This window comes from Gasterosteus aculeatus, chromosome X (genome assembly GCF_964276395.1).
Source record: "Gasterosteus aculeatus chromosome X, fGasAcu3.hap1.1, whole genome shotgun sequence".
Lineage (NCBI taxonomy): Eukaryota > Metazoa > Chordata > Actinopteri > Perciformes > Gasterosteidae > Gasterosteus > Gasterosteus aculeatus.
In genome coordinates this window covers 649,376-676,400 of record NC_135698.1, presented here as the reverse complement: position 1 = coordinate 676,400, position 27,025 = coordinate 649,376, and the positions used below count along the sequence as shown (strand labels likewise).

General features: G+C 44.7%; 1 protein-coding gene across 1 annotated transcript in view; it reads left to right on the top strand.

Moving 5' to 3' along the window:
- Nucleotides 1-27,025, top strand: part of LOC120809241 (NT-3 growth factor receptor) — a 106,424-nt gene that overhangs the window by 18,226 nt on the left and 61,173 nt on the right. Inside the window, exons 2-4 of the mRNA XM_040162910.2 lie at nucleotides 4,751-4,825; nucleotides 6,847-6,918; nucleotides 21,608-21,679. Of these exons, the coding sequence (XP_040018844.1) occupies nucleotides 4,751-4,825; nucleotides 6,847-6,918; nucleotides 21,608-21,679 (219 nt within the window). The remainder of the gene's footprint in view (nucleotides 1-4,750; nucleotides 4,826-6,846; nucleotides 6,919-21,607; nucleotides 21,680-27,025) is intronic.

Below are 27,025 nucleotides of genomic sequence, written 5' to 3'. Positions count from 1 at the left end.
GAAGTTACCATTGACCAGTTTTCCCAGCAATACTCGTTAAGAAAGGTATTCATCTGAGATTGAACTGTTCTTAGCAGTATAAGCGCAGTGAACGCTGAGTGAAGAAACTACACCACATTTGCATGAGCAGGTAGACGTGCAGAGCATCTCCAAAACGCACAGCTCAACTGCTGACAAACATAATATCATAGAACAAACCTTTCAAGTCGGTCTTCTGTTAACCGCTGACCTTATTCCAGGCACCTAAACTTTGAGGCCAGGGAACCCAAAACAGCTCTCCAAATGGTGACCCCATCAGCGTACACTTCCAAGAAGGTGCTCATCACGGCGGCATGATGGGAGAAGCTGTTGTTTCTTTCCACTCTTCGTACTGGTGTCTCACACGTGCACGTCAAAGGCTGTTCAATACTTAAACACGCTGTCAGCATGTCCTCCGTAATGTTACATGCAAAGCGGTCCCACACGTCAGCCGCCGCTCTTCCTCCCACACATAAACATTCGCTGGTCTCTTTAGTAAATTGAGCTTCATGAATGTTTAATGTATCTGGAACCGAACACAGCAATCAATTCAACACTAACACCTTACACACACACACACACACACACACACACACACACACACACACACACACACACACACACATTAGGGCACAGGTGCAATCCCAACCATCTGACCCCCCCTGGTTTCTCCTTCAATCCTCTCTCTCTCTTTCAATAAATAGCATGTGATAGCTGAAGATGTTAGAAGCAGCTAGTTGGCCCCTGGGGGGCCTTTTCCTTCATATAATGACAGGCTGGCTTTCAGAAGGCGTAAATACATCGGTGGTGAGAGAGCAGGAGGGGGAGAGAGAGAGAGAGAGAGAGAGACAAAAGCAGGAAAGGATTTCTGAAGGACAGCTGCAGAACATCCACACTAAGGAATCAGTAGGTGCAGATGATGCCTCCTTGTTCATTTACAGCTTCTACTCGCGTGAGGTTCTTTTCTCACCTTGCAGGTGTGTCTGCGTGGAGGTGGGAGGGCGGCGTGGTGCCGTCTCAGCAGGCTGAGAATCAGCACGCGTGGTTTGTGTCACGCACAACGTGCACGCCACTGCTGGAAAAGGACACGCATTTGAAAAGATACCTGGCAGTTGATTTGTTGGGTGCAGTGTTGCCGGAGGTCAGTCGGGACGAGGGACCTTTTCCTTCGGTGTCGTTCTTCTTTCAATGAAGAAATGTTCTTCGGTTCTGATACAAACCCAAAGCAATAACCGTGCCGTGACCTCCTATTTGTGGCATCGCGACAATAGTTATGTGAAGTAGTCTGTAGAAGTGGTACCTTCATTATTCAGCATCACGATGTAACAGTTATTCATGTGTTAAAACTGGGACGGATTCTCAGCGTACGTCTCAGTAACTCCTTAGTTTCCCGAAGTCCATTTTCTAAATCTGCGCCTCGTAATCATGAGCGTGTTCTGTGTGTGTGTGTGTGTGTGTGTGTGTCCATGGCTCATCTTGCGTTCTGCTGCAGCCAACTGCGTAATATTTAGGCCCGTGATGGTTTAATGCCCATTACGTAGCACCTTTTGTACTGCCATTGACCACCTGCTGACTTGCTAATCCCCTGCTAGTGATACCAAATCCCTCCGGCCCACTGCTCTGCCCACAGCGGATGGAAAACAGTTACTTTGAGCTTTTTGTGTTGGATGAGGACCAAACAAAATTAACAGTAAACAAACTTCCCAGTAAACTCATCTGCTGCTCATCTGCTCCAAAGTCACTTTCATTTTGTTTTCGGCAAGATTGTAAGATTTGTCTTATACGACTACCTGCATCTTCCTGCCTAACTTTGAGTGTGTTTTAAAGAGAAGGGGGGGGTTACCTATTGTGTCTTCCTTGTGACTGCCTTCCAGACCTTTTTTGAGTTAGTCATACTGTATATCCATCCATCCATTTGCCAGAGTTGTTGTGGTTGCTGCTCCAAGATATTTATGGATTATATAATCCCTACATTGCCTTGTGAGTCTTCCTCAGTGGTCTTCTCCCAGTTGGACATGTGTGGAACACTTCCCCTAGTTGGACATGTGTGGAACACTTCCCCCAGTTGGACATGTGTGGAACTCTTCCCCCAGTTGGACATGTGTGGAACACTTCCCCCAGTTGGACATGTGTGGAACTCTTCCCCCAGTTGGACATGTGTGGAACTCTTCCCCCAGTTGGCTTTGAGGAGGCACTGATGAGATCGCATAAAAAATAAACATCATTTGGATGAACAGTTTGCTGAGATCCTCCTCTCCAGCTCTCGCGCTTCGGATGCAGAGTCCGTAGGAGGCTGTGGTTCTGCAGTTACTTCTCTTGTCCTGGCAGGCAAACATTGATGGTTTGTGTGTGGGTGAGGGGGGTGGACTCCTTACACACTGAGATCAGGCAGGAAAAGGTAATGCTTTAGAATTGATACATTTTATTTCACACGCACACAGTAAGAAGGGTGCAAAGTTATTTAAGCGATCGGACTCCATCCTGAATTAGGATTGCTGAAGAGTAGGGATGCTGAGGCCAGATCGGGCCCAACCCTCCCTGGTCAGGACACTGCTGGTGCTGACGAATGAGGTCACCACTGCAGGTGACCGGGTCGAGGAAGGTCGCGTCTGATTTGGGCTGAAATGACCTTAGGCAGCAGCAGAGATGGGAACATTTGAAAAGTTTGACAGCAACGTTGTGGAATCTGGTTGGTTGATTTAAAGGGAACACCCATCAGTTGATAGTATTCCCTCAGAGGTCGAGGCTCAGACGCTCTGAATGAACAGGACTCTCCACTCTTAAAAAAAGAAACGTATACTCAACTAATGGATAATGTGTTGTATTTATACTGATAGCGTTTATTAACTAGTAAACATCAGGAACAACCTGATCGTTGGTGACAGACCAATTTGTGTTCTGGTACTTCTTAAAAAAGTGGAACGATGCAACCACATCATATTTGTCGGCAAAGATCCAAACCTACCCACGATACTGCACAATTAATAGTGTCACTATATCAGCACAAGAGACATCCTTTCATTCTGTGCATTTTAGAATTGATGTCTTGTTTCAGTCTTAATAGTCGTGCAAATGTCTCTTGTTGGTCGACCTGCAGTACCTCCGCGGCCCACACTTTGGGAATCACTGATCTAGAGGAAGAGTAAGTATTCAAATGAAGTAATGTGCTTTTCCACCTGACTGGCTGGTAAGGCCTCTCTCTTTGGGGACTAAATGTCTCTTTAGCGGCTAAATGTCCCGCTGTGTCCTCAGTGTGTCAGCAGCTGAGCAGGTGGCAACTGTGACCTGCTGCGTCCAAGACGCTTATTAAGGTGGAGTTTTCTGCAAAGAGGCTGACAGTCGTTCTCCCTTTGGGTTTCTCCTAATGGTTTGACTAATGCTATTGTAAGCATACTGTTCAGAGAAGCATTAAAATTATACAAGAAATGGTAAGAGCACATGTGGAGTTTTTGTAATTTCTTAACTTACAGGGAGCCTGTTAAATTAATCTCATCTAGGCAGAAAATACAGTTTCATCCTACTGGCCATCAGACCTTGTACGGGTCATGACGGGTACTTGCAGGTGGACATGGTCACCCAGTGGTTTGTGGACTGCTGTTTTGAAGCCTTGAGGTCGGAGATTTTGTCGTAGAATACAAAGCTCGCCATGTTGGAATGAATCAACATATTTTGAAGCGGTAGCGACCTGCTAATGAAGACATTGTATTCTAAATAGACAAATAGACATTCTCCAAAAATAGATACATACTGTATTGATGAAGACTTGCTACTACAGATTATGACCATAAACTGAGGCAAAGTAGTGTCATGTTATCACAGCCTTTTATCAGATTTATCGTTAAGAGTAAATTTGTAAAGGTATTTTGGTGATGAATCAATTCCAGGAAGACAGACGGACAAACAGCACCTTTAACTGCTCTTCCCATGAATACCTTTGTAACACAGTCAGGGCCATGAGGACGTCTCTCGGGTAAACAGATGTTCAGTGGGATGTGATTTGGGCCACACTCTCCTGTCTGTGCTGCGGGGGCTCCCACAAGGCCACGCTCAGACATTCCCACATAAACACTGCAAAATAACCTCATTGGCTTTCTGTTCAAACGGTTCATGAACACTTGCGCTGAGAGGGGGTGTTTTTATGTATGAAGTTAGCCGTGTAGGGATAGCTGTGGCTACACAAGCGTTCAGAGTGTTCAGAGGAGGACGTCCCCCCGTTGTGTGACAGTCTAGTATTAATAGTATCAGGAGTGTTTTATCTGGTACTTTGATATGAGCACATGTGACGTAAAACATTCTGCTTTAATGGGCGACGGTGGCGCGTGGAGTAGAGAGGGCGCGCCAGGAACCCCGGCTGGAACCCCGGCTGCCCCATGTCCCACGTCTCTGAGCAGGACATCGGGTCCTGTTCCATAACCAACGGAGGGCAGTTAACCCTTTGCTGAGTCCTGCCCCTCAAACACTGGCAGACGTTGCATGACCCTTCTCTGCGAACAGTGACTCAAGACCTGTTGGGTTTTCCTCAATTCCTTTGTCTTCCTTCTTCCCCTGTGGTGGTTTAGTTTTACCCTTCTGTAACTTTAGCCTATCTTTATTTTTTTTACCGGTTTTTCAAACACATTTTGAAGGTGCTTTTGTCTTTGTGAGTTTTCCTGTGTAATGTGTTGAATTGAAGTATTGGAAGATGAATACATACTCTACCCTCTATTAATGTTGTTCTTGTGCCGTGTTTCAGACACATTGAGAACTGGACCGGTCTGCAGACCTTGAGGGAGGTGGACATGGAGCTCTACACCGGCTTACAGAGGCTGTAAGTAGCAATCCGCCCTTTTCTAATGTCGGTTCACGCGGTGGTGAACTGTTCCAATGGAAATCCCAGTCACTGAATTCCCTGGTACAGATTTGATGCTTAGTACATATAGAGAAATAGCAGGAATAATGCCAAGAGCACCGACTTCAAAATGAAGCATGAAAATGTAGAAATACGGGTGACAGCAGCCCTGTAACGTATTGTGCCAAGCTGTGATATTATAACAGGCAAAATAGGAATATTACGCCATTTTCTCTTTAATTGCACAGGATATAATTGCTACACTGGAATGAACTATTGTGGAATTGTTAAGCTAGCTACTTAAGTTGTGCAGCCAGAGTGTACTAGGTAAGCCAGCTAGTTAACTAGTTGAGTCAGACTGTACTAGTTAGGTAGCTAGTTTGCTAATCCCACCATTCTGCACACGGTTGCAGAAAACAGTGGTCCGGTTGCCAGGAGCAGTTACCTGGTTACAGGCAACTCTTTGCAGTGCTGACGTGTGACGTGGAACCCTGACGGACCTGTTTACACCAAGTGAATGCAGAGAAACGGTTGAATTGAGTTGTTCTTTTCCCTTTGATTTGTATCACAGATATTAAAGAGTAGGACCACCACTCAGCAGGTAACAGAGAGCTGCTGTCTCCAGTTAAACTGTGTGTTGGAAACCGTTTCCAGGTCACTATTAATCGTAGAAGCTGAGAGGCGTTAAACGTTAAACGTGAGTGTACATGTTAGGAGATTGTTAACATTGTCTGCCCCCCCTTCTGAACTTGTTGGATTCAACTGTTATGTTGTTAATGTTCTAAGCATTTCAAAATGCTGAAGCAAGACAGCAAAGATGCTAAAATAGCTCACTGCTCTATATTAGCATGTTAGCATTGTCACCTCAGCAGTAGCATTTAGCTTGTTAGTGTAAAACCAATGACTTCTTTCCCTTTATTGCCTCTGTATTTAATGAAAACAAAGTCCTGTTCCCAACTTCCCAAAGGCAAACGTGTCCAACTCGATGGATAATGAGGATCCAGTGAGACTAATCAATAATCATTATTTTTCATGATTTATTATGTGCTGCTTAAAGCGATTGTTAAACAGATCATAATTCCCTCTGTAATATCTCTAATTTACACTTATGAGTAGAGCAATGTGTACTTCTAAAGGATTATATAAAAAGATAGTTATAATTTACCTGGACAGTCCACTCAGTCCCAGACTTTACTCTCACACACCTTTGAGAGTCACCAATTGACCTATTGACCCGACTGCCAGAGCCTGTGAGCACTGTGGGAGGAGACACGAGGAGGACACGTAGAAAGTAGATGAGAAGGAGCATGTCCGGCCTCCAATGCTCCAGCTGGGTGTCAGTCATTGCCTCCACTCTTATTTACCACTAAATGATTAAAACTGAGCTGCTCAGTTTTCCATTTCGTATCCAAAGAAGCTCTGATGGGCGACACTGAGAGCGCTAATTGGCAACGGTTGGCAGGCGGTCAGACTCAACATGCTTAGAATGGAGCCCAGGGAACTAGTTTTGGTTGTTCAGCAATCAAAAAAACATCAGGGACACTTAGTACACACACACACACACACACACACACACACACACACGTTGGCCATCATTCACTGAACGAACATCCTGCTGTATTGAAGAAGAGATGGAGACTAAACTACACTCATGTTTACTGAGGAGAGATATTTTCTGCAACCGAATGATCCGAGTTGTTGAGCCAATGGGGCGGGACTAACGCTTTTCAATATTGCTTGTTTTTTTTTACAGTTAATTAATAATTTGCTTACCTCGGCTCTATTTCAAGCGATGTGTAAAACCGTCGGGGTTACTTATTTTTAACCGCTGCTGACGAAGAAGTTTTACCTGTGCTCTCTGAGATCTGCTCATATTTCAAATGTTTGCATCTCCTCTTTTTTGGGTGATTATTCATCTCAGATTCTCCTCCTTTGTAACTGACAATACTACTTGGGAGTGATCGAGCTGACGTGTTTCTCCTCTTTGTGTCTGTCTGCAGAACCATTGTAAGGAGCAACCTGCATACAATCCAGGCCCGTGTTTTCTCCAAGAACCCCCACCTGCGCTACATGTGAGTACACACGGACGCACACGCCAATGTCAACATGACCAACAGGCAGATACAAATGAATAGAAAACTGCACACAGTCAACCAAGCTTGGAAAAAAGAGATGTTAGCACAGTTTCACCCAACAGCAGTTACTGATATGTTTGTGGGAGTGGTTTTCGCGGTGAGGGGGGGCGTGTTCAGGTGAGTTGTGTGACAGAAGCATCACAGTGACACAAATCTGTTCGCCAGAATTATCATCAGGAAGTCACTTATGTTCAAACAGCATTAAAGTTGTGACATCACACATTTTTCATTACATTCCACAGTCTCCAATACCTTTTATTCATAGGTTTGATTTATTCCAATCCTTACTTTCATGAGTGCAACACCTGAACCCTCTGACCCCTCTAGGGTCATATTTATCTCATAGGGTCACATAATCAGAAGTAAAGAAGCTTCCAAAACGTCTTGTCTGTGCAAAATGAAACACACATTGTTCAAGTGCCCACAGGTCTTACAAATAATGGAAGAAAATGGAGGATCCATGTGCTGCAAAGTACATAACGTAATCAGTGCAAGGTGTGTGGAAGTTTCCACTCAACCAAATGCACGCTGTCTAAACTTTGGTAAAACAAGAAACACTGTAGGCATCAACCAATAACCTCTATAGGGACCCCCAGACTCACCTGGTCCTCAACCTCCCACCACAAAGCTTCACAACAACAATCCATTCAGAAAGCTCTGCATCCCCCCGGTCGACTCGGCCTTCCTCCTTTTATCCTTAAGCCGGTGGAACCCAATCACCGGGTAGCACCTCGAGAGATACCAACCAAGAGAAAAATCCACACCCTGGCACGTAACAATACCTTTGAAAAGGTCAACGCAGGAGGACTGGTTTCAGCCAGTAGACCAATGTTCTTCTCAGTGTGGAACTTGTGTTTGTTGTTGCCTGAACCGGAATCAGTGCCCCGTTTAGACGGAAGGTAACGAGTAGAAATTGACACCGATTGCAGGATTTATGAAAACGCACTAAAATGTTTCATAGAATTGTATCATGTTGTCATATGAGGATGTTGAGAAAACTACTTTTGTCGTATACACGAGATTCATCCGACGTCAATCTATTTAAAGTTAGGACTGTAACAACCGGACAGCGGCCCTGAACCCAAATGCACAATTCCTGAGACCATGTTCATGATGTTCAAGATCTGGAAAATAAAACACCAGGCTGAAAAATGAAATCAACAGAAAGCGAGCGTGAACAAGGTACAAACACGTGGCCAGGCTTGACAGTGGACGTACGCGCTGGTTCTGTTTAACATGGGACAGGACATTACATCACATGTCATTTAGCTGGTCTGAAGATGTCTGGAGGCTCTCTGTGGTCCTGATGTCTTCAGAGACCTCCTTCCACCATTTAGGAGCAGGACAGCAAAGAGTGGAGATCTAGTCGAGTGTTTTGCTCTCAGTGAGGAGGAACAAGCAGTTTATCACATGCAGAGCGGAGAGTGCGGGTCGGGATGTCGGGTTGGACCAGGTCCTGGATGTAAGCTGGACCCCATCCATTCACAGCATGGTACGTGAGCACCATGTTTAGAACTGGATGACCCACCGGTACCAGTGAAGAGAGCGGAGGAGTGGAGGAGTGAGGGAGAACTTAGGAAGGTTAAAGACCAGTGGAGCTGCTGCATTCTGGATGAGCTGCAGAGGTGGAATGGTGGTAGCAGGAGACCTGCAGGAGAGAGTTACAGTAGTCCAGGAGGGAGAAGACAAGAGCCTGAATCAGTACCTTCTGAGTGAGAAGAGCACGTGTTCTCCTGATGTTGTAGAGCGAGTATCTACAGGATGGTGTTGTCAGTGATGTTGGAGTCAGGGAGAGTCGGCTGTCGAGGGCTGTTCATGTGGGAACCACAGGACGAACTGGCACAGGACAAAGGGAGGCGCAGACAAGGGTACAGGGTAAGGACACAGGTGGAAAGCATCAGGGGCAGGGCGGACAATCGGACCGGCACACATGGGGAAGGAGGAGGAGGACATAGACACGAGACTACATCGGTGTATCAAGTCGCTAGGCTGCATCCTTAAGGACGCATTCGTCCACCGCATTTGTCACTTGCGCTGCAACTCGACTGTCCCAATGCGTCGGCTCCTCCGAACGCGGTCGAGGGACGCTGTCCTCCGGGAGCCGATTTGGAGGACACGTCTGATCTATCCTTTGCGGCCCAGCATATCCCAACATGCAGTGCGGGCCGACGAGAATTTCATTCATTCAGGACGGAGGCGGGTGATCAACAGTGAGGAAGAGTTCACGTTTAAATAGAATTCACTCCAATAGCTACCGATGGAAATGTTGTAATACAAAATATAACATCTCAGTTTATGAAAACTTCTTTAGGCAAGGCAATTTTATTTGTATAGCGCTTTTCATACACAAGGCAGACTCAAAGTGCTTCACATTGTAACATTTCATACAATAAAGTGAAATAAAATACAGGAATTAAAAGACAATTAAAAACAGCAAAGACAATTATAAATTAAATTGTTTAATTAAAGGCAGAGGTTAAAAGTGCAATGTAGGTAAAATTTAGCAGAAGGCGAAGCTGAACATAAAAGTTTTCAGTCTTCTTTTAAACGTGGTCAGAGTTTAAGTCTTAAATCTTCAGGAAGTTAATTCCAGCTGTTTGTTGCGTAGTAACTAAATGATGCTTTCCCATGATTTGTATTTACTCTGGGAATCACTAACAGATGGTGTCAGAAGATGTAGTGGAAGCATATCAGTGATATACTTTGGCACTAAACCATGTAGTGATTTATATGTGAGCAGTAGGATTTTGAAATGAATTCTCTGACATACTGGGAGCCAATGTAAGGATTTAAGAATTGGTGTAATGTGCTCACATTTTTTGGTCTTTGTTAGAACTCAAGCAGCAGCTTCTGAACAAGCTCAAGCACATTTAGCTCTACTTTATTTGTTTTTTCGACTTTTAAGGCTTTTTTTGTTAAGCTCAGCAGGAGGTAATGCTGATGACGCAAGCAGGAAGTCCCCCTGTAGGACAGACCGTCCCATTTCAGAAAGCGCTCGGTTCGGCCTGTGCGGTTGTTGGAGGACCAGCCCAGTTAGACCAGAAGGCTACAGGGTGCAAGGACGCAGCCTAGCGACTTTGTGAGCTAACCTGATTAACACAGCTTCTTGGACATGACAGTGACAATGAAATACATTTGATTTTATACCTATTTCTACATCTCCAAAGGTCCCAGTTAAAGATGTGTGCTTTTTAAATGTGTCATCAAATTGTTCTAGTCTATTTTGGGTGTAACCATGAATCAAATGTGGTTCCCACATGAACAGCCCTGTCAGCAGTCACCTACTTTGCTTCCTTCTCCTCCATTTTTCTTCATCCTCCCATTGTACCCTTCTTCTGGTCTTTGCCAGCAGCATCGCATCAATCCTGTATTGTATTGGAAACATCAAGCAATGTAAAAACGTTCAAGTGAAACACAGTAAAGGGGATCAGAGAGACCAGGGGGGACAACGGGTTTATATTTTTATCTCAGCTTTTCCATTGAAGGGATGGAATCCTGCTACAGGAGGTCAGCAGACTCAGCATTGGTCCTATAGAGTTGTTAAAGGTGGAGCGCTGGCGTTTCACTCGCATACAGCAGTTACCACCTCTTTAAAATATTATGTTAGCCGTTGGTTCTCCGTACTCCAAAACAACACGTTGCCTCTTTGCTCTGCTTATGTGTGTATTTCAATAAATGTCTGCCAATCACGGCGGCCCTAAATTAGCATTGTAAATATAAATGATGGACCCTCCATCCATGGCAGCATATGAGCTTCCCAGCTCCGTATCCTCCAAATATGGATTTATTTATTCACACTCAATGCCTGAAGAGTCTGCAAAGCGACGAGTGATACCTCGTGCACTTCTGAGCACGTGCTCATAATGTACAGTTTACCATGTGGTTGTTGTTTCCCTAAAAGTACAAAAGCAGCAACATTGTGCTCTTTCACTGCTGCAATTCACCTCCAGCCAAAACACTATGGTGGATTACCTGTGCAAAGCTCTGTGTGTGTGTGTGTGCACATTAGAACACATTCACTGCCACTGGGGAAACGGTGTGCACGCTGTTACTGTATATGCTCGGATTTCCTTTGTGTTTCTTGTGCTGCACAGATTAACTTTCCCCTCCACAATCCTACACTGCAGAACAGAGGTAACATTCGTCAGGGCTGCCAAGTACGTAAGCCCTGTCCAAGGTGAGGTGGCCCATACACCAGGACCTAATGGGTTTCAGTGTGAGGGCTGTAATGGAGCAATGCAGCGAGCGGGGAACCAAACCAGACTAATGACTTCTAACAATCGTGTGGGACGGTGTTGTTGGCTGGACGAAAAGGTCCACTGTGCTGTCCTTATGGAATCATGATGCAATGATTAGCTGCTTTTACAAGCTGTAAATAAAAGCTTTCATAGAGATTATCAAACTCTTATGCCTCTCTGACATCATAGTCGACCCGTGATTAAACCAAACCCAGCGGATGATTCCGTGCTCCCCACCCACACTGGGAAAAGCATTTCTCCTGATTCGATCCATCCACAGGTTCCCCAGTTAAGTTACTGCAAATCTCCCAGTGCACACAAGTAAAGCCCAACTTTGGCAGGTCACATAATAATCAATGATATTGAAACAGTCACATAGTCAAAGACAAAGACAACGTGTTTTACTTACGCTAACTGAATAGGCTAGTTCGAAGTATGACCACCATATTTTTCAGGTGTCAGATGATGACACACAGTGGGGAGAACAGGTATTTGATACATGCTTTTTAGTTTTTAGCCTGAGTTTTATCATAGTTACTCTTCAACTGGGGGGGACAAAATCTAAAACAAATCCAGTAAATCATATTGTAGGGTTTAAAAAGAAATATTTTGCATGTTATAAGTATTTGATACATGAGAAAAGGCAAACTTACAATTTGGTACAGAAACCTTTGTTTGCAATCATAGACATGGTACGTTTCCTGTAGTTCTTGACCGGGTTTGACACACTGCAGCAGGGATTGTGGCCCAGTCCTTCATACAGACCTTCAGGTTTCGCGGCTGTCACTGGGCCATAGACTTTTCTATTGGGTTCAGGTCTGGAGACTTGGCTAGGCCTCTACAGGACCGTGAGATGCTGCTCACAGAGCCACGTGTCCGCGTGTGCTGCAGGACTTTAATCCATGACGGCATTTGAGCTTGATGTCATCTTGAACTTCTTCTCACCAAGCTGCTAGCCTGTTGTCCTGTAGCCCATCCCGGCCTTGTGCAGGTATACAACTTTATCCCAGTAATGATTGAACAAGGTGCTTTTCATTCATCATAACTGAGAAAAGCTCGTTATTCTTTGAATGTTGCTGTGGATCATTTTAGCGGCGCCTTAAGCGACGCGCCGTCACTGTTGCCTAATTGGCAACATTCTTACAGAACTGAGTATAAAAGTCGAGATGCGGTTTTTGGTTGGATCATTTAAAAACATGTGGCAGCAAGCTACTGGCTAGCTTGCTGCTGCCGCACTGCCCGGCGCTTTGGCAACATTTCTCAGTGGCGCTGTTGGTCCACTGGCGTACGGCGTAGGTCACGGTAACGGGGGAGTGAATCCACCTCGCTCTCATTCGCCTTCTGGTCAAAACCGTAAACTGGCAGCACTGATTGGCGCTGTTAGCTGACTGCTAGCCTCCGTTAGCTGCTGTAATCCTTACTGCCATTATTGTCCACCTTTTACAAACAACCTTTGTTACAGTTTAATACGGAACTGCAATGTTGCAAAAAGATCCGTAGAGTCACGGTCTCTACATTTCTGCCACAGTATCTGTAACATCTCCCGTCCTAACGGGATAAACACTGATGTTCATCATGGCCCCTAATCTCAGGTTGGCCCAGAATAAACAGATACTTTGTCATTTCAGTGTGAATTTCCATTCAAGATCACAAGCAAACTCTATAATAAGACGATAGTCTGCCAATGCAAACTGTGAACTCATTACTATTTGAATAGTGCAGTGTGAAGAAATCTCAAAGCACAAGCAAGACGAGTGACGATTTGTCACTATTCATTAGTGATGCTTGCTGTAACTGCAGCTTAGACAAACAGGCCATTACTCATTTAACACCCAGTAACATCACATAACCCTGATGCAATATGCATTCCATGTCTGCGTCTTCCGTGACGGGATAATTCTAGTATAGCTTTGTATCGCTCTGGTTGAAGGGGCATTAATGCCTTTGGAACGCTTAAACCCACTGTGGGACCAATCCTCTGAATTATTCTTATTAAAAGCATAACGTAGTCTCCCATCTTTCCAATCAGGGCCCTAGTCGGCTACTCGTGGGGGCGGCAGTTGTTGTGCTGGTGAAACTTCCCAGCAGGAAGTGGGCAGATGGTGTTTGCTTCTCTCTGTCCACGGGTATGTTGTTTTGTTTGTCCATCCATGTGTTGCTAGGAAACCGGTGCCTTCTCGTACCCCTTCGCTCCTCTTGAAACAGGCCTTTGCTTATTGAGTTCTATTCAAATGTTAAGTAGATTATTGATGTGTTTTGTAAAGGAACACTGGTTATGAGTTAATGTTTCACTCGATATTGTCAGACTGCTGAACCGTTGAATCATATCGTGCTGTATGATCATTTGTCTTCTCCACGGTCCAAACCGTCCTTTACTTCGACAGGAACATCAGCTGCTGCTCTGGTTGTTGTTCTAACCCTAACCCTAACCCTAACCCTCAAATCTGAGTTGGCTAACCTGGCAGGTTTGATCGACGCTTCCTCTGGTCACATCATGATCGCGATCATTAGCTTACGGAGGAAAGGTATTGTGCACTGTCCTAGCAATACATGTACAATGTGGCGGAGAACTTTGAGCCTTCAAATACTCGACCAGTGGAACAATTGATGACTCCTCCGATTCTTCCACTGGCGTCGTGACAAGTGAACAACACAAAATGCCCAAACACTCTCCTGCAGTTATGATATTTCTAGAGCTCTTCCTGCGACAGCTGAGAATGAAAAGAGTTCCTTCGATCTGCCGCTACATATTCTTGTAAACTCTGTAGAGTTTCTCAAAGTCACACTTGTTTACAGTCAGAACTTAGTAAAAGAAATCTAAACAAAATGAGTTTGATGGTGTGGACAGTAAATGACAAGCGTTCATTTGATTGACAGGTAGAACAACTATAGACTGCACTGCACCACACCCACACAGACACAATGACTGACAGTTTTAATTGCCATGGCAACACCTGTCATTTCACAGCCCTGTCAGTTGCTCTGAAAATAGCTCTTGCTAATCAAGTGTGTGTGTGTGTGTGTGTGTGTGTGTGTGTGTGTGTGTGTGTGTGTGTGTCTGTGTGTGTGTGTGTGTGTGTGTGTGTGTCATTACAGATAATAAGCGTAGTCATTTCATTTGCTCAGGGACGGGATTAAATGGACAAACACAGAATAAAACGGAGCAGCCATTATGATAATATATACTGATCATAATGTTTCCAACCAAGACGGAAGGAGAAGGATTTAAAGAAATGGATCTTTGAGGAAAACAAAATCACTCCTACGAAGAATGGCGCCGTGTTTGCTGCGTAGTTCCGTGCGGTTCCAGAAAGGGACAACATGTAACGTACGAGGCCCATGTAGGCAGTTCAGCTCAGAGGGTAACCGCAGGACCAAGACAACAACAGCACAGGGGTAGAAATGGAAATGCTCCTGTGCTGAGAGGAATACTGATGAGGGCCATGATCTCAGCAGCTATGAATAATAAACATTGTTACATCACCGGCTGAAAGGAGACGCAGATGGTGTGTGTGACCGTACCTCTGCTGCTTCTAGATTCATGCATGCACCAAAGGTTCTTCGTCCCCATACCTGTAGCGCCCTTCGTTTATTCCCAGTTCAGCACTTTCTCTGTTTTGTAGACGTCAGGGTTTCGACTGGAGGCCACGTCTTTTTTTCTCAGGTCTTTTTTTCAATGGTAAACTTTATCACGAATTGGGGGCTTGTCGGTCTTTTCCCCTCTTTGTGCGGTGGATGGTTGGTTTCCTCTCCCAGGTTTATCAGGAGAGTTGCTAGCTTGCTAGTGGCTCTAAACCAGCAGTCTTCAGTGCTTATTACGGACCACAAGGAAGAGCTCAGCTAGTTTGTGTAGCAGGCAGACGATCATTCCTCATTTACGCTGGATTAAACTTTGTGTCGGCTGAGCCTGGATTTGTTCAGCTGGTGGTTTTGGGGAAAATAGTTCCTGTTCCTGAAATGAGGCGTTCTTGTCCCTGGAGGTACTTACGCCTTGTAAGTTGGTCTGATGCTAATCAGTATTCAGGAGATAAACCATTAACTAAAATCAACATTGACTGAAATGGGAATGATGAAGAGTGTCAAATTCAACAATTCTAATAGAGAAATGATGGGAAATAAAATGATGGGAAACAATCCTGGTTTTCCTGATGTTACGCCTGCAGGTTCTGTAACAGCCAGCGACGTTCCTCAGCACCAGAAACTGGGTCGTTTGACGGCTGCTGGCTGCAGTGTTCTAAAGACTAATCATGTACAGTCCGGGTTAAAAAATACAGGAGCTGTTTACTGAAGGCGAAAGAGGCTGAAAACGGTGGAAAGTTGCGTTTTTATTGAAGGGTTTTGATGTTTTTGTAAGTAAATGATACTTGAAGATCTTTGAAATCTCGAGGTTTGATAAGGTTTGATAAGGATAAAACAAGCACTCTCTGTTCATCTTTTGTATTATGGTATTTAATACATATCATTTATGCACCTGATAAAACATCCACGTCTTGACTCACTGACTCAATGCAGTAAAAACAGGCAAAGCGTAGCGGCAAAAAAGAGATTAACGGAGAAATGAGGAGAAAAGAGAAGATGAAGGAAACAAGGAGGAGACGCTGCTGTGGGTCTCCAGAGGTTCTGGGGGGATTTGGTGGGATTTACACCAAGAACATACACATTTCCTAAAGCTTCTCTCGTGAACCTTTCCTGCTCCTCTCTCCTCGCTTCCTATGGTCTCTCCCTTCTTCCCCTTCTTACTCTCACCAATAACACGACAGCTTTGCGATAGCGCCGTGATTCCTCCACTATAATAAAGAGACAGTTTGTAAATGAATTTTCCTGATTGGAAACAACTCTGTTCTTTAATCCGACCGCAGGTACTTTGTTTGTGACTTAAAGCTATCAGATGCCACAATGTGTGTTCCATCAGGATGAAAAGCCATCGCTTTATGACGTTAACACAACTGAACTTGTCCTTTGTACGTTCCCTCAATAAACAGCTTGAAGAATGTTCAGTAAGAAGGTAAGAAACTTATCGTTGGATCCATTATGCTGTTGTACATTGGACAGCTGGTAGGAGACGTCTTCATAGCGCCCTGAGCACTCATTGACCTTTGGTCCATGACCTTTGACCCTAAAGAAACGCACTGTCCGTACCGTACCGACTCTGTTGGCTTCATGTCCATACAGCGCTCAATAAGCCGATGGTGTCCCTATCGCGTGTGAGCAGTCGGGGACTTTAAAGCAATGGAGGTTTCCGTCCCTCTAGTGTCGGATAAAATGTCTGCGTCACCTCCAAACATCGAAGCCAATGACTGACAAGTGATCACCTTCATGTCCGTCCGTGTCTCCAGGCTGCTTCTCTTCTTTCTATTGATCTGACGCTGTTGTTTGACCGTTACAGGGGACAGATCCTGTAATGCTCATATAGACACAGATTTACCTGCTCAGTTTTATAACCCGCTCACAGATGGTGGGCTTGTTTGGGTTGCTGGTTAGGGGGGCGTGATCTTGCTGACCTCCATGGTGACCTTTCTAGTCTTTGACCATCGGTCAAAGACTAGAAAGGATAAAAAAGATGGTGTTGGAGAGCAACATAATGCTAAAATCAGGGTGTGATCTGAGAAGTATCATTATTTACCAAACAGGTAAATCCATCGATGTGCATCCACATCATCACCGAGTGTGTTCCCTCAGTGTGTGTCACAGCCGCGTGATTGTGTGTTGTTTTGAAAGCTAATTCAGTCTCAACAGATTATTAAATCCCGGTGTGAGACGTCACTGGCATGTGTTGGGGGAACCGGACAGGATCCTTTGAAAGCAAAGCAGTCTAGAGTTTGAATAAACTATTCTTTATAGTCTTTTTTATGAGGTGTGGATGGTGTGTGCGTGTTGTGTTGAGCAGCAGCGGCAGGGATCCCCCCCGTGGAGAGAATCAAACACACAGACTCTTTCAAAATATCTTTTTAGGAAATCTCTATCTTCTACAAGAGGTTTCAACTTTAGGTGTATTTGTCTGTGTAAATGATTGCGGTCTCTGTGCTGTATGCTGGTGTTCTCCAGAGGCCCCTAAAAGCCCGACAGTATCCCGGTCACATCACACGATGCCATCAATTCAGATTATTCCCTTTCTACAAATGATGAAGCTTTTCTGCATCTGTATGAAATAATACAAGAACACACACACACAGATATGCAAAATGACATTAGCATGCTGAGGGTCATGCCATCATCATGCATATCCTTCAGGGCTCCGTGATGATGTCTTATTAAGGCCACAACCAGCTGATGGGCTGCGGAACAAAGCAGAGAGCAGAGACACGACAGATCAAAGCTCCTAATCAGAGTACAACAAGAATAATACAACTATTTAACTAACGAAGAAGAACAGCAGTACACAACTACACTTGTACCTACAGCTGTAATACGCGTAAAGGCCGGTGTGTGGAAATGTCCATTAACACAATTTACCTCTCAGAAGATAACGGGAATAAAGAAGGATTTTGGAATGTGTTCAACCTCGAACAATATATGTGAAACAGATTGTGTAGAAGTCTGTGATGAATAGAAATTGTATTAAATGTATTAAATTTGTAAATGATGGTCCCTTTAGTCAAATAGACCATAACGCTGGGTATGTTTGAGATGGGCCTCAGTGATTGACAGGTGGCTCATAAGATGTCTCTGTGTCTCTCTGAATTACAAATATGGTAACTTCCATTGACTGATTGCAAATAATCACAAAGGCAACGTCTACTTCCTGTATTCAGTCTACTTCTTCCACTCATTCAACCTTGATAATTTGGCATCTGCCGCAAATTTTACACCTTTTAATGCAAATGAGCCTCCTTGCAGTCCGATTGAAGACCAGCGGCGTTAGCTGCGCGCTCATATCCCAGCTTCTCGGTGGTAACTGAAGCACCGTGAGGCGGGAAAGACGGCGCCTTCAAGCAGCCGCCGCATTGGACTCTTTGTGGACTGAAGACAGCGTTAGAAAGAGAGGCAGGGTGAGTTCTGGCATCCAGTGATGCCACTTCCACCTTCACGTGCCGTGAAAGTACACATGAGCGTAGAGTGCATGCATGTACATGTCACCTAAACACACACACACACACACACAGCCCCTGACCTTCCCATAGCCGTGACTCAATGCGCGTTCTAAATTGTGTTAACGCACCCGTGTGTGTGTGTTCACACGTGTGTGGGGTGTTTTAAATATGAGGCAGCATTATTGTATTCAGGTTGACCTTTTTCAAAGGACACCTTGTGCATGTTGAAAAGGTGTGTGTGTGTGTGTGTGTGTGTCTCCTACAGGCCTTTGTGGTGTTATGAGCGTGTACACCAACAGCAGAGAGGAGCGTCACGTTAAAGAGTCTAAAACTGTCCACAGAGGAACCTTTTGGTTGGTCTTTTTGGGGGAATTGCTGCAAACTACAGTTAATCCTTTGCCTTTGAAAGAAAGAGTTGGGCAGAATGCGTCTTTTTCTTTGGATTTTTTTTGTTGAAAACTGACTTTGGAGCTTTCCAGCTGCTTAACATCTGGCTGCACATTTCTTTTTATTAAATGTTTTAGCTTTTGGGAACCTACTGTTAACACGTCTGTGTTCTCTAACAACCGCACCTATCCGGTTCACCGTTTGCCTGATGCCATGTGAATGCAGCACAAACAAACGCGTGTGTGTGTGTGTGTGTGTGCGTGTGTGTGTGTGTGTGAGTGTGTGAGTGTTTATTCCCAGCGTAGGCGTCCTGTGTAATGTGCATGTGATCTTGATTTATGAGCATGGCGGTCCAAACCTCTGGGACCAAACAACTCCAAACACGAGCTGAGGATTCCTTCCACACAGCTGATATCCACACGTTTGCTCTCAGCCCTCCGGGAGAGGGACTCGTGTGTGTGTCTGTGTGTGTGTGTGTGTGTGTGTGTGTGTGTGTGCGCTTGTGTGTGTTTGCTCATGATTTGGAGTGTAATCCAGTTGAAAAATATGCATGCAGGCGCTCAGCGTTTGCATGGTAACTCACTCTGCATATGTCATCTCAGCTCGATCGGCAACAAACTCCAACAAATAAATACTGACTCACGTTACTGATGATGCGGCGTCTCAAACCCTTTCCGGGGCTCAATAAGTCATGTGCAGGGACTCGGCCGAGGAGCCCGGGGGGCCTCCAGGCCATCACAACGTGAGTCATTGTTTCATTGGTTTTGTAATTAGCGCCATGGGCTCCCTCAGCTGGGCAGCTGGTGAGGAGTGTGATCTGTGTTCCAATGCGTCCGTCTCAGGGTGGAGACGCGCCGAGCGAAGACATCGTGAAGCGCTGCGTCACTTTGTGTAAATAAGCCACCGGCAACTTCCCCCGACATACGGAGCAGCTCTCCCCGCTCCTCTCATCTGGAATCCTTCAGTGGTCCCAAGTAGGACGACGATCGCGTCCCAGAGGAGGTTCCTGGGGGAATGGAGGCTAATCTCGCGGCCCGATTGACAAATTAGGTTCATAAGAAATGAAATTACCCAACGAGACACCGACCATCGGTCGGGTTTTAAAGCCGTGCAGCGGTTTGGCCGGCGCCACTTTGGTGTTTTGGAAGCAGAAGTAACAGAATTCCGACCCTAGTTCTGGTTCTCTCAGGAGGGTTAAGGAGGAGATAGTAAAGCATTTCTGCTGACGTTTCCCTGCCTGCCCCAGTTTTCCGGTTGCAGTTGGTAGTTAGCGGCGAGTCACCTCTGAGAAAAGGTTGTGGCTTCGTAACCTCACCTGTACACGGGGGGGACGAGTACCTCTGAACCCAAACTATGATCACGTGAGTGCAATATGGGACTGGGACAGCAGGGTGTTGTTTCAGTCAGATGAATCAAAGGTTTCATTTAGAGGACATTGGTCTTCTTGTCCCTGCGATGGACTATTGCTGTGAGACAATGTGTGTGTGTTTGTGTTTATTATCGGCTCATCTCGCGTTGACCACATTTGGAGGTGACTCTGGAAAGAAACCGCACCGTTTCTCCCGTTCTCCCGCGAGTCTCTTTCTCATTCTCACCCTCCGTGTCGCCTCCGTCTCCTCGTTTGTCTTCCTCCCTCGGTTTTTTTTCCATTCGTCTCTTGGTATTTTTCTATTTCTGTCCCTCTCCACTGTCCAACCTCTCAGCTGGAAAGGACAGCAATCAGCATCACCCTTAAACAAAGGACAATAAAACCTTCATATTGACTTTTCCTGTCAATACTTACTGGTCAAGTGTCAGTCGTTTGACACCTGTCTCCGCCCCATGCTGAGTCAGCGTAATTCTCACTAGTCACATGACTAGTTAGTCACTTGTTAATGAAATGGGTCATTATAGCTCATGAGTTGTTAGACACTCACCTTGTTTTTAGGGACACGGACTCATTATACACGTGATTGTCACGCAGGTCATGTGATTAGTTATTAATGGAGGCGGAGTTTGGGGCTCAATTTGAAAGAAGAAACAAATTGCATGTTACATTGACACACCGTGTATACGGTACATATTGATTTATCTTCTTGGACACATGCACATCTGACTGTAAAGGGGAACCTGAAGGTGACATTTCACAGGTTTGGGGATAAAGAAAATGTTTTTCAAACAGGACATTTTCAGTGCAGATGAACCAAGTGAGGTCTGAGGCCTGTGGCACAAAGCAAGAAGACTATCTGACAATGATGCACACTATGATTCATACATTCAAAATGGGTCGTTGTCCGCAATAAACCAGTTGACTCAATTTAAAGGTATAAGAACACTTTCAGTACGAATCTACTTTGGTCCAGAAGAGTTGAGTTCTTCTGAAAAAGTGCCGGTGGATGAACAACATCACTTGTGACAGGAGGAGGAGCTCTGCGTGGCACCACAGCGGACCATGTGGTGGTCGTCGTATATTCCGCTTCATACCGGAACAAACTGGAGTCTGTGTAACGTCATTTGAATCTCAAGTCAATAGTGGGATATAATCATCATCATCAGCGTTCCTCCCACCACGTCTGAGGTTTAACACACACACACATCCAGAAAGCTTTAAAACTTTCATTGGCATTAATAACGAGGTGATCTGGATTACAGTGGGTGTCTCGTCCTTTCACCGGCCTGAGCACCTCCATGGCTTTGTCCACGTTTCCATGGAGACACACCTGTTTTTCTACTATGCATCATCGCAACCCGAAACATAAGAGTTGTGGCTGTTCAACCATTGCTGTGTGTGTTCAGGGATTTGTATCATTGATATAATGTCCCTGGAAATGGTTTCATTACTTGGCTAGTAGGCAAAATCAATGGAATGGAAACTTTCAAACTCCTAATCCGAAATCCAAATGAGAAGACCCACAGGTTGAAGCATTGCTGTTATCTTCACTGTGTCATTTAGAACTGTTTCTTACCTCTGTGTCTCATTCTCTCCCCCAGAAACCTGTCCAGGAACCCCATGTTGACCACTTTGTCCTGGCAGATCTTTGAAAATCTGCAGCTTTTCGAAATGTAAGTCGGCCATTGTTTCTTTTGTTACAAATGGCATATGTTGCCCCACGAGCACATTATACTAAGAGGGGCTCCTTAATGCGCCGTGATCCCCTCCCATCGGGCCTTGATCTGTCTATGAAGAAATAAACCTGCATGCTACTACTAGAGTAGCGCTGTCGGAAATCCCACCAGGCATGTTTACAACATATATACCGACCTGTATTTAAGGGATTGAGTCCAGTTTTTCAGCCTCAAATCATTGGGTGCAACAAGTACACTTGTAATTAGCCTTCTATTGGCCAAAGCAGAGAATGGAGGGAGGGTCAATGGAGAGATTGTTGCATAAGAGACCGGTTTGGGTGGCAGAAGGGCTCAATCTCTTTTCTTGTCACTCAAAAACATTTTATTAAAAATGAAACAAAACAAGTTGAGCACAAGCATAGGAAACACTTCTGTGCAGCCTGGTGAGGGTCACAGGTGGAAAAAGACAGGGGATTACAGCAGAAAACATATAACATACATAACATATAACGCAGACAAGGAGGCAAGGGACACACATGGTGTAAATACACTGGGGAGGTGCAGGGCGTTGGACACAGGAGGAAACAGTCATAGTCACAGGGGGAAAACACACCAGGGCAGGACGTGAAGTTAAGCCAGGGACACAAGACGCAGATAAAATACAAAATAAAACCACACTGTGACTACAAGGCCTCATGTACATCAGCGCTTCTATAAATGAATATTTGAAGAACAGTTCAGAATGTTCCGCTCTCTCCAGGGCAGGATTGGAGTTACCGATTGTCTCGATTGTACGAGATCACACAAATTCCATCTATTCTGTTTTTAAGTGAAAAGTTTGGGATAAACCAATCGGGTTCCCGTAAGGAGCTGTGGACGAGGTTTAATGTGTGCGACTAAAGGCAACCGTTTGTTACATCACGTGTTATTTAGCAAACGCTTTTATCCAAAGCGACTTACAATAAGAACATTTCAACCATAAGGACACAAAGTCAGAAAAGCATTAATCAAACAAGCCGCTCTACAACTTGCTGTAGATAAGAACCATTATAAGTCCAATGTAAGTGCTCCAGTTAGTTAGTGTGTTAGTGGAGGTAGACTCTGAAGAGGTGTGTCTTCAGTCTGAAGATGTGAAGGCTCTCTGTGGTCCTGATGTCTTCAGAGACCTCCTCCCACCATTTAGGAGCAGGACAGCAAAGAGTGGAGATCTAGTCGAGTGTTTTGCTCTCAGTGAGGAGGAACAAGCAGTTTATCACATGCAGAGCGGAGAGTGCGGGTCGGGGTGTCGGGTTGGACCAGGTCCCGGATGTAAGCTGGACCCCATCCATTCACAGCCTGGTACGTGAGCACCATGTTTAGAACTGGATGAGCCACCGGTACCAGTGAAGAGAGCGGAGGAGTGGAGGAGTGAGGGAGAACTTAGGAAGGTTAAAGACCAGTGGAGCTGCTGCATTCTGGATGAGCTGCAGAGGTGGAATGGTGGTAGCAGGAGACCTGCAGGAGAGAGTTACAGTAGTCCAGGAGGGAGAAGACAAGAGCCTGAATCAGTACCTCCTGAGTGAGAAGAGCACGTGTTCTCCTGATGTTGTAGAGCGAGTATCTACAGGATGGTGTTGTCAGTGATGTTGGAGTCAGGGAGAGTCGGCTGTCGACGTCACGCCGAGGTTCCTGCAGTCGAAAGACAGTAAGGTGGACGGTGGAAGAGGGTAAAGAGAAAAGCTCCATTTGGGTGAAATGAGTACACCTGTGCCATCACCCCTACCAGTGGGTCGGGTGGGATAGGTGAGAGAGGAGAGGTCACGATAGAGAGAGAGGTCACCCCCCTGTCGGCCGTAGCGTCTGGTTTACAATACAATGGTCGATCCTCTGCACCCCCATTTATCTCCTTCCAGTTGTCAAAGAAGAGACGATGTAATCTACACAGGTGTAATGACCACGTCCAACCTTTTAATCCTCCTGTTTGAAACGGGGTCACTGTAACCACTCAAACGTCTTAATCAGGATAATTAAACGTGTCTAAACACGGAGAAGTCTTACAGTACATTACAGTTAGGAAGATACGTCATACGATAAAGTGACTTACACTGTGAATTTGCCATCACAGGGCTTCCTTTGATGATAGTTTAGTTATCTTATAGACGAAGATTCACCCCCTGCTGGTCATTTAACAGAACGGATAACACTACGACAAGTCAGTGTATACAAAATACAGATGTATTTGTCATCTTTACCAAACACTCAAGACCTACAACTTCAATTTGTGGAAGTTGCCTCCCATTTTAAGAGAAGACTAAATAAAGATAAATGGAGAACTTGTAAGTGAGAAGTGTTTGCAGATGTTACTTTTAAATCACACCAGGGAGTGTTTTAACACGTATCAACTGATTTCTATTAAAATCGGCAATAATTTATTCAATAACCAACTCTGCTGAATAACAATTAGATTTACAGCCATTAGTTTTCTCTCACGTGAAGGATTTAATTATAGAAGAAGGTCTCCTTACTGTCTAGTGGCTGTAGACATCTTCTGTTCGGCAACGCGCCACACTTCATTTCCATTTCAAAGCTTCCAGCCAAACGCTCTTTTACCTCATTCCTCCTGTGATTATCATGTCCTTGTTTCAAGTATTTGGCAACGCTCCTGCTGCTCTTCTAAACTTCTGCTTCTGTCTTCACCGTACCTTTTATCCCTCGTGATCTGGAGAAGGACGCCGCGATCTACCAGGCAGATCAGATCACGTCACACAGCAAATGCACGACATTTCCACGGACTCTCAATGTGGGATGCTGGGAATCTGATAAAAGCTTGGACGAAGTGCCAGCATCCAACCGCTTTTATAATCTTGTGTGGAATGATTACGTTTATTAAGGGTGTTACACTTAAGTCGGAATTTCGCTATATTCTATTTGCGTTTGAAAGAGGTGCTTTCCGAGCTCCCGCCTCCGGACCCAAACCCTTTGCCATCAGTAAGGCGGCGCGGTGAGCACTGCTTCTAGTCACACCTCGTCCCATCGGCACAACGGCAAAAAGTACTGGGTCAAACACACTGCGATCACTGAAGGTACGAATAATGTTTTCATATATGAGGATGAAAGGATTTCCTGTTTTAGTAGATTTAATGGAGCGGTCACATGACCTGCCTCCCTCTCCTCCTCTGCCTCACTTTCTCAGTCCACGTTTTAAATCAGCTTCTGTCAAACCTTTTTAAATGTCCGGTTAAATAAAACCTTCCTCCACAAACGGTTGAAGCACATAAGTGAATGAGACTTCCAGCCTGAAGGTGGAAGTTGGTCTTCTCAGTAGAGAGAAGTTCCTGAGCCACCTTCTGTCTGCCAGGAGAGCAGTTATTTATGAAACGCTGAAGCTGGATAAAGAGAACAGCGCTGAACAGCTTTGACTCTTTTTAAATGAATGGAATATAAACGCCTCATCATCTCACCACTTGTTTCATTCGTATTAAATGAAACGAATGCGAGTCAACAAGTAAGCACAAGGCTGTCAAAATGAACGTCGTAATCTATGAGATTATTGTCTCATAGAGACAATGTCCCGCTAAATGTGGGACATTGTTGGCTGGGAGCAAAGTGCACGAGGACAACAGGAGGAGTTTAACATTTCTGCATGTACAGCCTGGATGATTTAAGGACACTTTATGCTGAACAGAAATGGTTAATATGATTAATATGATCATTCAAAAATAAATCATAATACCGTACGACAGTAAACAGTCCGACCATCAGGTTAATGGCCAAACGTTGATTATACTTAATTGTAATTAAACCTTTACTAAACAAATGATATTCTGATGACGTATCATTTATACACTGACTTTCGTGGCTGAGTCAAACATAATGAGACTGAGTTAGAGGATTTATTTTAGTCTTTTGAAAGCAGGGCAGCTCCTCAGAGAAGAATGCGCTGTCCTTTATGGAGCACATAAACACTAACAAAGAGTACTCAGTGTACGCACACACACACACACACACACACACACACAGCACAAGCATGCGTTTACACATGCGTTACATCTGGGGACTGAGGACGTATTTGCAAAATGAAGATCCTTTTGCCAGGTCATCATTTTTGGCTGGATCTTCGGTGCTGCCTGGGAGTTTAGGTGTTGGGTGTTGGGTTCGGGTTGGAATCAGGTTCTGGGAGCGCAGGTGTCCGAGATTGATGGCGGGGACCGAGAGAAGACACGTGTCCTCGTGTCATGTTAATGTTTGTTCCATGGACATGTCTGGGATTGTCTGCAGTTACATACAGCTTGTGTCCCTTGACTTAGTGGTGCACATGTGGCTGGGCACACGAAAGAATCTCCCGCAAATGTGCGTCACATCTCAGAATAAATGTTGGGCCATTACGGGCCAACTGGAGGAAATAAGCCACGAGACCTTATAAACCTGTTTGTGATACTAAAACTGACCCTAAGCTTTTTGTAGGTGGGTTAGGCATGAATCAAAAAAAAAAAAAAATAGTTCCTTTACTGAGTAAAGGAAACACCATTTTAATTGGTGGATAAAGGGGCATGAGACACAAAATATTTTATATCCCTAATACAAGGCAGCACAGCATTTATTAACTAATAAAGAAGTGGACTTTAAGGTACTTTATTTCACTATTAAAACAAAATGAAAAATAGTTATGAATGGATCCATAAAGAGATTCTTATGAACCATAAATGAGTCGTGAAGCATCTCGGACTCCAACATTTTACTTTGCAGATCTGCAAAACATGATGAGTGAGAAAGAACTTGTTGCTCCCAAGACGTGCAAGCTGTCGAATGGAGAAGAAACCTCGAACAGGATAAAGAAGGAAAGAGTGTGAGCAAACGTCAAAAAGACAGAAACAACACAACGCGTTGTTATTACGAGCACTAAAATGCTCTACAACAAGCCCAGTTGATACATTTGAATCCCCCCACCTTCTCCGTCAGATAGCAGGTGCCGCTGAATTCTACCACTTCACCGGCAGCCGGCTTTCATTAACAGCAAAAAAACGGCATCTCGGGAATAAAAAACCTAAAACCAGGATCTACGTCATACAAATGTCATAATCAAAGTACAGGCTAAATATATTGTTGTTTTGATCCAACTTCCCTTTTCATTTCATCATCAAGTGATTGCACTTAAAGCAAAGGTTGATTCAAGTTTTCATAAAAAGGATTATTGCGCTTGTCACCATGACCCTCTATGATAAATAGTGAGAGGGACAAAGTTAACAAAAGATATATGTTGAAGTAAAAATGAAAGCGCCTGAGGTGTGTTAAGGCCTTGTTCGATACAACATGCTGGCATTCATCACATCTGCATTCATCACATCTACATTCATCACATCTACA